Below are 17,317 nucleotides of genomic sequence, written 5' to 3'. Positions count from 1 at the left end.
TTAGGTTTTCCTAAGTCCACTGCCAATGCTCAGCTATTCTATCAGTCACAAGCAGCTTTTAGTATGTCAGTATTTTGTTGAAAAATGTCAACACTTGGAGGAGAAATTAGCCATTATTTTCTTTACAAGAAGTTTAACAGTCAAAAAAGCGTTTTACAAAAGCTCCAGATGTCCTTTCCAGCCTCAAACATTCTGTGATTCGATTCTGAGATTTCACAGACTACATTCTTAGAAATTCTCTTTGAAATAGCCACATATTCCTGAGGCATTCTGATTAATATATGGATAAGGCAAAAAGTATATGCAAAAGTTATATATTTTTCAGCAACACTTTCTGTTCTAAAAGACTTATGTGAGCCTGCTTTTAATATCTCTACAAAATTTGTTTGTGAAGCGTGTTTTTGGAAAACTACACGATGGCTTTCTAGCACAATTTACTATACAATCATAAATTTGTTTGCTTTTTCTTGCACTACATTTTTTGTGTGTATATGTTTGGTTTGGAGTATGTATTAAAGCTAATTCTCCCCGTTTTTCACCTTTTCCGTGAAAAAAGGCTGATGGGAGGCAGAAAAGAGGTGCATACATCAAGGGACATACATTCACTGTGATGCCTTTTGCCTTCACATCGCTTCTTAGCGTGATGTATTTTCCAGAAAGAAATGACCATGGCATGGCTCCAGGCTTCTTCCACACCACATTTTTTTCCATTTTCCTGCTTACTGATTTCTGATAGCTCGAATCCACTAGTACTTGAAAGCTAGCTGTTTTCCCAGAACTCAAGCAAGGAATGATATATCTGGTTTCATACTGTATGCATGTTTCACACTGCATGTATGTTTCTTTGCTTGTTTTTCTGTTTCTGTCATAAATGAAATATATTCCTTTCAAATTTATTGGAAGAAAGTAGTCTGGCTGAACAATACTTATTTTGTAGCATATTGATGAATGTTTTTATATATTTATGAAGAATAAATATGTATTTGTGGAATTAGTTTTGGAACCCACAAGTATTTGGTAAATTTGGTTCTATCAAAATAACTATCAAAGTAATGAGAGGGGAGAATCAAAACTGCTGCAAGAATTTGAAGATTTGTATTTATACATGAAGCAGCCATTTCAGCAGAATGTGATGTTGTCATAGTTTCCTCCACTCTTCCTTACACAAAGTGAATTTGGGAGGGATTTGCTTCTCTTTCTCATTCTCTTTCTATCAGTGAGTATGCTTGAAAATTATGCATATTCCTAAGTATAGAAAGTACTTTCAAATTTCCTTTATTCTGGAGTGTTTTGTGGTTTTGTTTGTTTGTTTGTTTGTTTGTTTGTTTTTTACTTTCTTTTGAGCCTTCGTTTTGCTGGTTTCTACATTTGCAGTTTGTGATTATTCCACTCAAAGATTAATCAAAGTTAGTGCCTTACAGCCTATTAAGCTTGTCACCACTCTAGCTGAGGCACCCATTCTTTGTTATACTACCTCCTATTGTGAGTTCCACAGTGATCAGCTCTAAACACTATAATGAGGCTTGGAGTTTGTATTAGACTAACAGGGAAGCTGAGCAGAGAGGAAGGAAGCAGAGGAACACCATAAACATGTTACTTCCAAAAAGTGATAGTTTTAATAATTATCTTTTTCTTTTTTAGTGTATTTAAAAAAATCCATTACTTACTTTTGGCACTGATCATCAGGAACACTTTCAGCGTTACTTCCCAGGGTTATATGTTATGAACCAGTCATGAGAAGGACCTGTGACAGCTTTTGAAATTTAAGTGACTATCACTTATAATAGTAAAAAATCATACCAGTTTGAGCTGGATGGTAGTACAATGCAATATAGAAGAAAGCTTCTCTATGTGCCACCAGGTGTTCTAAGTAAACTAAATTTCTGATACAGGAAATTTCTGGATCTTCTGTGGGAGAAGTTACATGAAAGAAAACGTCAAATATTGTGACTATGGATAACTGAGATATACCCAATTCTGAAAGAAAATGTTGGATTATTCTTTATGCTTTTGACGCGTCTTATGACTGTATATGATAGTGCCCAGTTTTCCTCAGTGCTCAAATGTTGTGTTCTCTATGAATATAAAACATTTATAAAATCATGCTTGCTATAATGTATATGTATTTTTATTTAAAGTGTAGGAAAAGTGTAAGCAATATATATATATATATTTGACTTCATTCTTTCTTGGTTTATCTGACTTTGTTTCAGAATGTAATACAGAAGCAGAAGATAGAGTCTATTGTTTGTCTCAGAAAATCTTCTTCCCTGAACACAGGCTTGCTGACCTGTCTGGGGAGGTGTTGAGTCCTTATGTTTACTCCCTAAATTTTAATAGTAACATAGAGCCTATTTGATTGCTGAGTATTTAAGATTATTGAATGGAGATGCTGGTCTTTATTGTCCAGTGTTCCTATACAGTGCACTGCATAACAAAGATGTGACTAATACTGCAGGATAATAACTTTTATTTGTTTTCTTTCTCTGTCTAAAGGAGACTGATAATGTAATAGCTGCTTTCCACAGCTGTTTGTGGACTGAAAATTTCCTCCTTGTTATCAAAACTGAACACAGAAGCCACGGGACTGAAGTATTTCTAAGGAAATATCTTCCAATCAGAATAAGAACGAGGATTTTCTCATGATAAAAAACTTTTCTTATTCCCTTTATAATTTAATTTGACATCTGTGAAAGCTGCAATATATCTCATTCAATCTTTTTCTTTCTCTATTTCCTAATAGAAACATTTCAATTTTCATCATGTTGCTGCATTTCTAAATTTTTAAGTTCAAATTATTTTGCTTTTGTTATTTCCTGGCTAAAGTGGCAACTATTTTCTTTATTTTTCTTCATGTCTGCAGCGTAGCAGGTTAGGCACTTTGAACATGCAAAGTCAGCCATATAGACCAGAAGTAAAGAGTATTTGTAAGCAAAATGAATTATTACACACTCTAAATTGTAGATTTCTTTTCCACTGGGAAAGAGTCTAATTTCCTGTAAAATTGTGTTTTTTAGCACTTTTCAAGCAAGTCACTTTCTTTCTAGAAATTTAGATAACCTGTTCCTAGATTTACACTTCCTCTGGCCTAAGATATTTAATTATGAAGAGGAATCGACCAATATATTTGTTGTAAATTTGCAATGGTAGAGATTCTGCAAATAAATAGTATTTCTTGCAAAAGAAACATATATAGACTAATACGCTGATCTAGTAAGCATTAATTTACTTACTTCATACAGTAAGCTTTTTCCAACCACTTCTGTTTCCCAAGAAACATAAAGGAAGGGTTCTTTAAAGAAAATTTTAACCAAAGAGAGAGAAGTGTGTTTCCCAATTACAGAATCTGAACAAGAAACAATCTAATGTGATCTTCATTGTTTGCCACCAATGTTGTTTTTAATAACATTTGTAATTAAAAAGGACTTTTTTCATCATTTTTAAAATTATTTTATGTAACAGGAGTATTATTTCCAGTAAGATGTTCAGGTTTTGGAGCTTACTCTAAACACATTTTAGTAAATAAGTATATATACATTTCTTCTTACAAGTAGGATTTTGGGCTGTTGTTTCTGTTGTTGTTTGTTTGTTTTGTTTTGTTTTTTCACCAAGCATTAAATGATTGTTTTGTAGCAATCGGCTCTGGTAACATTTCTGCAGACCAAATACTTATGTCTAATTTCTGTTTGCTGCCAAGTAACTCCATGATATGTGCTAATATAACATTTACCATACTGGGTTTGTGTAGAAAGCTTTGTTCAAAGTTTGGTATATCACCCAGGTAGTTACTGCCAGATATTGTTCTCAGGCATGTTCTCCATGTTCTTTTTATAGGGACTGTGTAACTTTTTTTTAAGTAAGAACTTTAATTGCCAGGCTTTTAAATGTCAGCTTTGTTTGGAAGGATGGAAGTGGTCAGGGTGCATAAGGTCCTATTCCCTTTATAAGGCCTCCTCAGAGACTGAGAAATCTTATTCTGAAATGTCAGTATTATCAGCAGAAAGATTTAATTATGGAAAAAGTATAGAGTATCTAGAATTTGTATTCAAAGGTCATGGGCTACAGTATTTCCAAGAACTATCTGCCCGAACTCTCTCTCTCTTATTCTCTCTCTCTCTCTCTCTCTCCCTCTGTCAGAGAAAGTAGTAAAAGCACTTCAGGAAGAGATTCACACATATTACTATTCATTTTGTAAAACCAGTGTCCTACAATAGGTATGGATTAAAGAAAATACACTCCAGTTAACTTGGGTTTGGCATCTAAATCTGAGACAGATTATTGTACAAAATAGCTAATCATAAATGGAAAGTAATGTTAAATTTGAAGGTAAAAATATAAAGATTGTGTAAAAATCAAGAAAAAGAAAAATTAATGAATAATAAAACTCCAAATTCAACTGAGAAGGGAGAAAGTCAGGCTGAACAAGATATTGTAGGTATCCCTGACTAATTGGACAATGTAATGATTATTAATGTGAGATTTTCTGAGAGTCATCCAGAAAGCACAGAACAGTATTTTTTAAGAAAATAAGTGTTTGGGTTAGTTACAGAGAATATAATGGTATGATACTTTTTCATTTTTCTTTCCCCTATACTTCAATTTAGAGACAAATGAAAAGAGAATAGAGTAAAGGGAATGATGTGAGAAGGGGATCAATGATGATATGCAGAGAAAATTTATGAATGTGTGTGGCAGGATGCTTGCTTGACATGAGATCATAGAATCATAGAATCATTAAGGTTGGAAAAGACCTAAAAGATCATCTGGTCCAACCATCTACCATCTACTACAATATCACCCACTAAACCATGTCCCTAAGCATCATGGCCTTAAATCCTTCCAGGGACAGTGACTCCACCACCTCCCTGGACAACCCATTCCAATACCTGACTGCTCTTTCTGAGAAGAAATGTCTCCTAATTTCCATCATGAACCTCCCCTGGTGCAACTTGAGGCCATTCCCTCTAGTCCTATCACTAGTTATCTGCAAGAAAAGGCCGACCCCCAGCTCCCCACAACTTCCTTTCAGGTAGTTGTAGAGAGCAATAAGGTCTCCCCTGAGCCTCCTCTTCTCCAGACTAAACAACCCCAGTTCCCTCAGCCGCTCCTTAAAGGACTTGTGTTCCGGGCCCTTCACCAGCTTTGTAGCTTTTCTCATTTGTTCATGCAAACCTCATGATTTATATAACTCTCTGTTTTGCTTCATTGATACATAATGTATTCAGGTAGCCCCGACGTTAAGAATACTGCATATGTTTCTGCTTGTTTCACAAGCCTTATACAAGATTTGTACAGCCTCACAGCCTAAACAATGGCATCTAAACACACAGATGTAGGAGCAAAAAATACTCTCATTGGTTCAAAATACCCCAAAGTATTTACAGTAAGGGTCATATAGATCCCTCAGAAAATCATGCATATGGGCTGCTAGACTTAAAAAGTGATAGAAGACAAGCTCCAAAAGCTTTTAATTTGTCTTGGAATAGAAGCAGCGCAGTTTAACTGAGGTCAGCTGGATTTATTTCATCCTATTCTCACATGGTCGAAAAGACCAAGACATGCCCTAGCCCCAGAGAAAAAGGGGGAGATGGAGGGGTTAGAGAAATCTCTGTGTAGATAAAACTGTAGAACAATCTAAATTCAAACCAGGAGCACGGTAATTGAATACTAAGGCATGTTAATTGCAGTGGTGTTCTTTGTCCTCAACTGATTTTGCCTGCCATTTGCCATTACAAGTGCAGAAAGAATAGTTAGAGGCTGAACAATATGCCACATCCCATTGACATGGTTAATAAGAGTGCCCTGTAGCATGTGATAAGCAACAGGTGTGGGGCTCCTCCTCAAGGAATATAAATATAGTTATGCAAAATAATCCACTTAGGGCACTCTGGCATGAGCATGAGCCTAAAGGCCTCATGTGAGTCAGTAATATAAACATGACAAAACAAAATTCCTGCTGAGTGAAATGCTGCTGAGCTCCACCAATAAGCTTAAACTTCGGAGAATCTCCTGGTTAAAGTGCTCCTAGATATGTGGCTTTATTCTTCTGTTAAGAGCATTTATTTTAATTAAACACACAGATAATATATCAAATGTTCATTTAAGGCAACAACAGCAACAACTACCATGTTCAACATTTCTCATTTTTTAGAGATGATCTGATATCTCTTAGGTAGAAGGGGAGGAACAAACTGAAGAGCCCATGCAGACAGACCACTCTTCAGCATGACATCCTTTTCATAGAGCTACATAGAAAGTCTCATTTCAGTCATCTTGCTTTAGGAATTACTGTTGTACAGAAAAAATGTTGCAATGCTTAGCAACTGTACGGAAGATAGAAAATAATTTATTTTGGGCATTTTTTACCCTTCAATATTTTTATTTGATTTATTTTTTTTATTTTTTTGTATTTTGTGTATCTTCTTTGTTTTTGCAGGGCGGGGTGGGAGGGTTGTCTATATAAGAACATTCTCTTAGGATAAAAGCCTTGCTTTCTTCCTTCCTCTCTGCTTTGTTAGATCAAAATATGAATTTTAAATCTTCCACACAAAGAAACTGATACTGTCAAGATATTAGGCTGATATTTCAGTCAGTGGTTTTAACTACATACACTGTTTGGTCCTTTTGTATTTCAAGACTGCATCAGTATCTGTGATGAGAGCATTTTGATTATGAGAACCTTTTCCTCGGAGATAGCTGGAAAATGCCACTGTGTGTTGAAGAAAATTACCAGATAAAAAGAGCAATATATACATCTTCTACAGTCATAGGGGTAGTGTAAATGTCACATCATATTCAATTAGAGATGAGTATTTAAAAAAAAAGACAACATCTGGATGCATCTGTTCTCCTCCAGTATTCAACCTGATGTTGATCACAAGGGACTCACAAGATTAAAACATTATAAAGAGCTTCCTGGCAAATCTTTAAGCTTCATGCCATCTCATAAGTTTTCATTTTTTCAACGCTTCTGCCTTTCCCAACTTACCTCATTAAAACTTTTTTTTTTCCATAACAATAGCATCTTTATTTGCATAACAATGTCATATTAACAAATATTAAATATTTATTATTTATTAACTTTATTAGTTACCACCTTATATGCTACTACAGTTTCTTACAGGAAGTGCTGAGCTTCCTGTGTAGTAAAGTAAATTTACTGTACTGCATTACATAGTACTGTACATTCATTACTTAAGGGAAAAAAAAAAAAAAGGTAAAAAATATTACCTAATTTTGGAAAAAAAAAAAAAAAAAAAAGTAGAAAGGATTAGGTATGACAAATAAAGACAATTTTCATTAGTATACCCAGACCAATAGGGTTGGTTGGTGGTTTTATAGTATGTGGTAAAGAGAAGACAATGAGAAAGGCATAAACTGAAAGAAGAGGCAGAATTTTTGTCTCTAAATGCAAGATTTATGGAACATTTCAGCAGATAAAAGCTGATCTTCAACCAGTCATTGTGATAACTAAGTCACATTTAGGAGTCCATTTGTGATCACATGCTTCATGCATATATCTTTATTATCCTTATATGGATCTACCCTCAGTTTGAACTGCTTGATTCAGGGTATAACGAGGCTTGTCCACACAGTGAGGCAGATTTCACAGTGGGACTGCTGTGAAATTCATGGTATATGTGATTTTAAATGATATCTGTGTGAATGAAAACTAATCTGTTTTTAACTAAGAAATTATATTTACATTTATTAGAAGCCTCAAACATGTATAAATAATTTCCCTTTAATAAAAGATCTGGCCATATATTTATTTTTGAAAGGGTATTAATGTCTCTAGTGGTATATCTGAATAGGTAGGTCTATATATATATTAAAAGAATGAAACAAACAAACAAACACACTTGCATTGCATTATTTAAGTTTTGCTATGCTCACAATTACTCAAGAGATTCAGAGATCTCAATACCGGACAGTGACTTCCACCTGGACAGTGACTGTGTATACTATTGTTTCAAGACTGCAGGTTCAGGCTAAACATATTCATATTTAGTTTTATTGCAGTCTACCAGATGATCTTGGAGGTCTTTTCCAACCTTAATGATTCTATGATTCTATATGCTGCTGCTACAGGGGGAGTCTTGTTCCCAGAGTTGTGGCCTCTGGCCTGTGCCAAAATAACGGAACGAAGAGTGGAGCAGAAAAGTAAATTGTAATGAGGCAAGCAAAGACGTGGCATATCTTTCTGAACTGTTGGATGAATTCAGACAAATAATGTGGACTTCAAGAAAATAACTCCATCTTTTTGGTTTCCTTTAATTTCAGAGTAGGAATATATATATATATATATTTGCATAGTAATACATCATTTTTTCCCTATTTAATCCTGTACTATATTTGTAATATATTCTAGGGACATTCTAGTCATTTTCTCTAAAAACAAACTGAGTTCATAAACAGAAGAGGTTTAATCTCTTTGCATTACTTCACATCTCAAAATGATCAGAAGGTCTTTTGTTTTCAGAAAATAAGTTTTACTTCAATGAAATAGCTGAACAAAAGCGTTTTAAAATACAGAAAACTCAAAATGACCAAGAAAGGCAAGCATTCTTGGGAACTTATTTTCTTGCAGGAATTGTCCTGGCTTTCCAGCCAAGAAATTGCCTTTCTGAGTTGTAGACAACTCCACACAGTCCTGTCTGCCCTTAAGAAATGAAGACTGTTTGTTATCATCAGAATTTCCTAAGAAGAATCTGAACGCTTTGTAAAGCAGACTTAAACATAGATCTTTGGCTTGCTTAGTTATATATTTATTCAGGCTTGTATGCTTTGAAGCAACTTAATTTTTTGGTGTCCATATTAGTGACATTCTTATGTACATTCCAGATTCCTTTTCTTCATTAGCTATATGAGTTTCTAAAAAGTGCCTAGTCTCTTCAAATAACTGAAATTTGAATAGAGCAAATGTATCATGTGACCATAGACAGCTAAAGTTAAAGATGCAGCTTAGAAAGAGAAGTGTGGAAGGAGGCAGATGATGTAAAAATATTATCTTCTGGCTAGTTTCCAGCTGTGTGCCTGATCGCGGTGGCTCTCAGTTTCATCACCACAAGACAAATTTTCAGTGCCTTTTAGAAGTACATCCATTCTGATAGACATAGAATGTGAATTTTGGTACTTTCTCTTTGTGCACGATCAATATATCTGCAGCTGAACAATACCTCTAAAGTTAAATATTAGTTTTAATACAGTTTCAGAATTGGTTACTTCACATATGATTTTATTTGTTTTTGTTTGTTTGTTTTAGTTTGGTTTGTTTTTAATGAAACGAAGGTTTGACACACATTTGTTTGCAAACCATTCAGCCGTGATTGCTCAGAAATCAAAGAAGGGTTGTAAACCTGATTTATGATCCAACATTTCTTCTTCTTTGTGAGAAGCTAACCAAACATCCCTGCCCTCTTTTTTTTTTTTTCTTTTCTTTTTTTGAGAAAAACGCACCAGTTTTTGTTAACTTTACCTAGAATAAGTTTCTTGACTCTTAAGTGTGGAAAAAAGAAAAGAGAGGGAGAGAGAGAAAGAAAGGAAGGGAAAGAGGATGAGGTAGAAGAAGAAGGAAGTAGGTGTGAGAGGGGAAGGGAAAGGAAAAGGGAAAAGATGGGAGGGGAAGAGAGATAATGTGAATCCATGCATCTGTAGATGATAATGTCCAGGAATTAAATTTCTTTCCAAGGAATTTGACAATGCCTTGTGTAAGAACAAGCATAGGAATATGAACACTGTTCTTCCTGTATGACAATCATGTAGATTATAGTGGGAAGAGGACCTTCTCTTTTTTTTTTTTTTTAAAAAGTTCAAAAGAATTTTATTTCTTTGCATGCCATACAGAACAGGAAGTGCTTTGAAATCATGAATGTTTTTGTAGGATGTAGATATTACTGCCTTCCTACAGTTATTCATTAAAAATAAAAGGACTACTTAACTTGCTAGGAGGCCAGCTACTGTTGTGAGTTTAATATATTTTTTTTTCATTTTTTGTCATTTAGTAAAAAATTAGGAAGAAAGGAATAAATTCTGGTTTTGTTGTTCAGTTTACCAGATATCTGTACCTGAATATATCCTTCTGAAAAATGTGTTCATGTTGAATAGCCTGTGGATTGACTCAGTTAAGAATACACATCCCATGGTCTGAAGGATATGAAACAGCATATAGGAGACAATAGGTCTACTTCAGGGTTTCTAAACTAAACAAGGATTGCACAAGCTCTGTGCTGCCAATAAATGTTGCTATCTGCAGACAGTGTAAACCTGAAAGGGAGAGGGGTGACTGGAAAACTTCTCACCTCTGCATTGGTCTACATGGATTAATTGCCAGGAAAGCATGCATATATTTGTAGTCTAATAAATAAATAAAAGCCAAGTGGTTAAAGCCTCTCTGGTAAGGAGGATGATGGCTGAAAACTAAATGGCAACTTCCTTGTACTCTCCCTGAGTTGCCTGCTCCTTCTTCCACTGGACATAAACTCTTTTTCTCCCGAATACACAGCAAAAGTTCCTTGTTCAGCCATGCCGGTCTTCTTCCCTGCCGGGTCATCTTACGGCATGCAGGGACAGCCTGCTCCAGTGCCTTTAAAGGATTGTGCCTTAAACGACTTCCTTCTTGAGGAGAGTCTAGCCTTTCTGGACCCCTCTGCTCTTCAGGACTGACTCCCAAGGGACCCTCCCTACCAGTGTCCTGAACAATTCAAAGCTGCCCTCCAGAAGTCCAAGGTAGCGGTTTTACTGACCCCCCCTCCTGACCTCACCAAGAATATGTATTTATATACATACATATTTATATATATATACATGGACAGGAAAAGTGGTGATTAATGGGGATGCACTGAAGTGTGTGGGACCCAAGCACGATGTAGATGGTATGTAATAATGGGTGGATATTGTCCTGGTTTTGGCTGGGATAGAGTTAATTTTCCTCCTAGTAGCTGGTATGGTGCTGTGTTTTGGATTTAAGATGAGAATAATGCTGATAACACATGGACATTTTAGTTGTTGCAGAGCTCTGCTTACATTAAGTCAAGCACTTTTCAGCTTCTCATGCTGCCCTGCCAGTGAGGCTGGGGGTGCAGACCCAGGAGAGACCCAGACAGCTGACCCAAACTGGCCAAAGGGACATTCCATACCATATGACATCAACAATTATATAATAACTTCATATTTTTCTTCAAGTATGACTCATCTACATGCTACTAGTATGGGATAACTTGTGCCTATTCATTTAGAAATATGAAGCTCTTAGAGGCCTGAAGTACAAGACTACAAAAGTAATGTCTGTCTTTGCTTAAACTGGAAAAAATACTGTTTTCTAATCTACTCATTTGTTGTATTCAGATGAACTCAACCAGTTAATATATCTTTACTTACAATGAGAAAACTTTGTTTGCTTGAAGAGTCTTAAAACAGATTTAGAACAACAGTGACTCAGAAAACATTATCTGATGAATGGTAATTGAATTGAGAATGACGGAACTGCATAACTAAATTTAAATTCATAGTGGATGATTTTTTAAAAAATGGAAATCTGCTGATAAATTAAGGGCCTTTGTGGAGAAGTTAAGAATTGGGAATGACTAATTTTGCAGTTTAAGAAAAAATATATCTCACCAATTTGAATACTTTTCCCTTCCACCCACTTTAGCCCCCAAGGAAAAGAAAAGAAAAAAAAATAGAGAAAGCTAAAATGCATTCAAATCAGTGTAAAGAAAAGTAACAACCCAGGGATATTGCCTAAAAGTCTTTCACAGCTGCGGTCTCTCTGTAAAGTCTGTAATGCAGAATGATTTCCTCTAGGAAGTAGAAGCTGTTGCTGGAAAAATGAACTGAAAGAAGGTCTCTGGACCAAATCCAGCTCTTTTCCCTTCCTTGAAGAGATTTTGATTCAGCACTAGCACTGATGGGTGAACATCTAAAACATCAGTTGGGTGGGTTTATGCTCTGGTCAGATAAGGGAAAACCTCTATAAAGCCAAAAGAAAATGTTGATAATGGATCCATTCTGTACTTGCTGCTCAATCAGTATTAATACTGTAGATATTAAAGGGCACTGATAATTTAATCAAAGAGTAAAGCAAATGTAGCAAATAAAAAGCAACTAAAACTCTCCCTCACTTCAACTGACAGGAGATGAGAATGTTTAGTAGATTAAACCCACACACGTGGATGTGTGTGTGTGTCAGTAAGAAAGGAAGCAGTTATTTGACAAGTTTGAGGGAGAAAATATTATACAGTTATACCAGAATGTCAAAGGTACTTTAAGTCTCTGACAGCCCATAATCTATGTTAAAGACTGAAATATGAATTAATGTTGAAAAGCTAAATATCAAAATATTCCAGGGGGCAAAAAGATGGAGACTTCCCATGAACACAGTAATCATTTTAAAGGAAAGAAAAAAAGAAAAAAAAAAAAGAAAAAAGAAAAAGAAAAAAAAAGTTCTTTTAATACTTTTAGTATATCATGCACTTGTCTGTCAGAGATCAGTAAAGAGCAGACTTCCTAACAGTAGTTAGCATTACAAAAGTAGTAATAATCGATGTCACTTATATGAATTAAGTATACAGATGATGAACCCAGTAGAATGGTTTGAACATGCCTCACCATGTTCCTATTAGCACCTTCAGAATGTTTTTGACCATGACAAAACTCTTATTCCATAATTTGCATAATTCTACAATAAGTAGTTAGAAGTAGATGAAAAGTGGGGAAGGAAGAAATTTTATTAGAAGCCTTGACATTATTTTATTGCATCCATTCCCTGGATTGTGAAAATGAACATCTTTTATGTTCAGTCCACCTTCAGAATCTTCAGACAGTAAAGTATTTTTAAATAAAATTATCATTAGATGTTCAAAATTGTTTTACAGCAGCTTAGTTTATGTTATTTGTCTGTTAGTGACTATATTTGGCAGAAATGTATTTAAATGTTATAACAAGCAACAAAGTACTGGATAACATTTAGGCAAACACAAAACTGCAAGATGCTACTACAGGGTTTTTGTGAGAGTCTAGAGAGATGTCACACATGGAGACACAAATGTCTTCATTGCTTCAATATGTGAAAGATTCTAATTTTTGATACTATGTTTACTCTGTAAGTAAAAAACATTTAGGGCTACTGAAGGCATGAACATTACTTAAACAACAACAAAAAGAAACCAAAGCATTTCTGAATATATATATATATAAATAAATCTTATTCTACATAATAATTATCAGAAAACTATATATGCAAATTTCTTTCTTTTCTAGCACCACTAACAGATAAACCACCAAAGCTTTTACACCCCTTGGAGAGTAAGCTAACAATTCAGGAGACCCAGTTAGGTAAGTAGCAAACGCATTTTTTTAATTGAAATTGTATGAAGATATTTGATGTGTTAATGTATAATGCTAATGTGATAGTGTGATGACATTAATACTTTCACTGAAAAGTCATTAAACATACTATATTGACATGCAGAGATGTATCATACACCATCTAGTAGGGTGTTGCTCGCAAATAGTTGGTAGAAATTAGTACTGAACACTAAGACCTTGAATACTACTGATGTTGGTTTTTACCATTGCTGAAAGTCTATAGTTATACACGTACCTCAGCTTCTCTTTCTAAACTTTCCCTTTTCTGTATATTTAAATATATCCATGATGTATTTCAGATTTGGTAGGATTTTGTGGTTTGAATTCTGCTCGCAAGACTTCTTTGCTTTGGCAATTACTTTTGGAATTGCAAATATATTCTCTAATTATAAATGTTCTGCTGGTCTAAAACCATTCAGCAAACAGTGAGAAGTTAACGTAATGGAATTTGATTATTTTGAATGTACAGATGCTTGTGTTTATGAATGGAGAGTAATTCATGCATGAAGCAACCATTTTTTCCACCTTGGTGGTGGGTATATATTGTCACTTCAGTCTCCTAGTGCTGTACAAGTAATTAAGGTTCCAAAGCTAAGCAAATGAGTGACTACAGCTTGAAGGATATAACAGTCCATCTCATTTGTGGACTGACACTGAGGGCAACTTGTAAGAAACAAGCAGTTTTCAGTAGGTTACGCTGGAATTATGATTAGGTGTCAGAACAGTAACTTGTTGGTGGAACTTCCAGAACGTTAGCTACAGAAACAAAGGGAAACAAGTCTGTTGATTGTCTACATCCCAGAAAGAAAGAAAACAAAACTCAAGACATTCTGCAGCACAACATCAGGAAAAAGCAGGTTTGCAAATGAGTTCTTACAGACACTGACAGAGCATTTTATGGTGCTTGCCAGTCTAGCTAGTAGTGGCCATAGTATAACTCATCTTTCTTTTGATATTCATCAAATAATTCAAGCTAATCAGGTGATATTCTGAGGTGCTGGTATACCCGTCTTCTGAAAAAAATTATGCAGACAATGGGAGATATGTTTCCTAATACAGCTAAATTCTGTTGTTTCTGAAGGCATCATTTCTGATACATCAACTCAGAAAACTTTTCCTGTTTGACAAGCCTAGATGATTTTACTTTTCATTCACCTACAAGCTTAGGAAGCAGAAAGCAAGTGACTCTGCACACTTTTTTTTTTTTTTTTTACTTTTTTTTTTTCTTCTCCTAACTATTGTTGCTTACAGAGGTATTTTTTTAATGAAAAAAAAAAAGTCAGATCTTTTGGGGGCTTTGCCAATGTCTTGCCTAATATACTGCATTGATGAGACTAATCCAATAACAGTGTAATTATTAATGGCTGGCTAGAGGCTTTTTATCTACGATTTTTTGAAAAAATCATACCTTTGATTTCTGTTAGTTCTAGGAAATAGAATGAATGATATGAGAAATTTTGGGTTATGGAAGACACTCTTCAGACAACTAAATAGCTTTTGATGAATGTGGAAGGGTTAACTTGAAAATATCACTTTCAGACAGATTAGAAAGACTGATCATAAACAAACATGAAAATATAATACTTAACCTTATAGCAAGACACTGCAATAATATATTAATTTGTTGTTTCAAAGTCTGTGAAAAAGTAAGTGAGAGCTGGAGGAAGTATAAAAAAGGATAGTTCCCTGACATGAAAATTATTCCACTTTTAGATTTAATGCCTTGATCCTGGTCGATAATGTTTGAAAGGGCTGTGTTTCACTTTCATTTTGGAAAGTTATCATTAACTTTTGTGGGCCAGTTCATAATCTGAAAATAAATAAATAAATAAATACTTCAACATCAGAATAATGTCCAGGTTCACTTAGCCAAACGTTACACAATTACCTACACCAGTATCCTCCCACCCGTCTGAAGGTAATCACACCTTGCAGACTGACCTAGACACTGCCAGAAAACATTACTCCTCCAGAAAGTGTTTGGGCTGGTTTGTTTGACCTCTCTATTTGGAAAACAAACATATTGGTGGAAAGAGTGGCACAGAAATGGGCCACTCTATAGGAGGCAATTGCTTAAGGTAGTCTTGGATTTCATACATCAGGTCACCAGTTGGTTAGGTGCAGAGCTGGTGCAGTCAGTACTCTCTCTCCCCACGTTTCTGTGCTTCTTACTTCACAGTTGTCCACCTTGAATGGAAATGAAGGGAAGGCCCAAGTGTCAGGGCATGCCCATGGGGGATGCATACATAACATACAGGAATGCCTGTCTTCTGTGGATACACATGGTGTACTGAAACGTCAACAGTGATGGCTCACCTCAAAATCTTACTGTGCTGGCAGGCCAAAGAATGGTGCTAACAGACTTTTTTGAGAAAACTCTCAGTAAGCCTAGTTTGTCTGCTTTTGGAGAAGCCTCTGAAGTTCAGTTCTTAAACCAAGATACCTTCAGGAACTGTCAAAATCATGGTGGGAAGACTCCAGGCCTATCTGATCTGCTTGTCTCCAGTACTGCTGGGTGACAGACATCTGACATTTATTGCTGAGATATATCAGTCTCTTCTATAAATCAGTAATTAAAATTCATGTAATGGGACCACAGAGCTGTTGCATTATTGTGTTGCATGGCTTTCATGAGACAGCATCAGACCAAAAGGTGACTGCACAAGAAGGAAGGAGTCTCTCTCTAAGAGGTATTTGATAGAGTGTAATGGAGCTTGGCTTGCTAAGACAAAAGGAAACAAACCAAAGCTGGAGAATCTGTGCTACTCAATCCTATGAACCTAAGGGCTCCCATGGTCTAAAGCAATTCAGTCATGGAAAAACTGTCCTGATATTCATCTGATATTTGGGAGCGTATTAAACATGGCTACAGTGCAACGAGCAACCTTAGAGAGTTACAGGAATCTTGAGACCTCATTTGAAATGTCTTTTTATCACACTGAATAATAATCAGAAAATCCTTGAGTAGGGATAGAAATTGAAGGAGAAATTCATTTCTCAAAGGCTTTTCCTGAAACACAGCATGAGGCAACCAAAGCATGAGGAAGAGAAATTCCTGATGAGGAAAGAAAGTTTTACTCCCAACTTATCCTGGTCTGCATTTAATGTTTTTTGTTTGCAACTTCACTTCCAATTTTGTGACCAATAACTGTTGCAAGGGTAAAAATTCTGTTTTCTTTTTAAGCTTTTCTCCTGACAAAGGATTCCTAGATAGCTGTGGTGATTTCAATATAAACTGCTTCTCTGGAAACAATGCCTCTAGATAAAATATTATGTCAAATATAAGCTTCAAAAGTATGAAGCCTGCAAGAAGTTTAGAGCTGTAAGGAGGTGTGTTTTCTGCTCAGCTCTGAGCTATTCTGTGGGCTGGTAGCAGCATGAGCTGGAGAGCAAGGAAAAGCAGGTAATGAAGGGGAGGCAAGGGGATGTACGGCACAGGTAATGAGGAACAACATGCAGATGCACAGAACTGCATCCTATGATTTTTTTCCTCTTACATTTGATACACTACCAAAATCAGCAAACAAAGCCCTACAAATATTAAAAACAAACAAACAAAAAAACTAATATATGAAAATTCTAAACATCAAATAACTGTATCTTTTTAAAATTCTAGATTCATGTAGATGTTATATATTTGATAGAAATATATCGATGATATACATATTTATATAAAAATTCTCTTCTGTTTTTCTGTATTGGGAAATTTTGAGGCTTTTCAGTTTCACCTGGCTTTTCAGTCAACACTGTTTTTCCCACCAGCACTGTAAAACATTAATTCTTCCTAAAGAAACAGGAATCACATACTTTTAGTCTGACTGTAGAAAATCCAATTCTATTATCAAGTTGGTCCGTTTTTATGAATCAAAAGAAGAAAGGTCTGTTTCCACAACAGACCATAATGGATCAGAATTAAAGAAACAAACAAACAAACCAAACCAAACCAAAA

General features: G+C 35.4%; 1 protein-coding gene across 3 annotated transcripts in view; it reads left to right on the top strand.

The window, feature by feature from the left end:
* Positions 1 to 17,317, top strand: part of IL1RAPL1 (interleukin 1 receptor accessory protein like 1) — a 786,863-nt gene that overhangs the window by 600,483 nt on the left and 169,063 nt on the right. For all 3 annotated transcript variants that reach the window (XM_040531287.1, XM_040531296.1, XM_040531305.1), the window contains one exon: positions 13,261 to 13,335. In XM_040531287.1, coding sequence (XP_040387221.1) covers positions 13,261 to 13,335 — 75 coding nt within the window. The remainder of the gene's footprint in view (positions 1 to 13,260; positions 13,336 to 17,317) is intronic.

The sequence above is a fragment of the Cygnus olor genome, chromosome 1 (assembly GCF_009769625.2).
Source record: "Cygnus olor isolate bCygOlo1 chromosome 1, bCygOlo1.pri.v2, whole genome shotgun sequence".
Taxonomy (NCBI): Eukaryota; Metazoa; Chordata; class Aves; order Anseriformes; family Anatidae; genus Cygnus; species Cygnus olor.
Note: the sequence above shows the minus strand (reverse complement) of the source record. Positions and strands in the feature narration are given on the sequence as shown.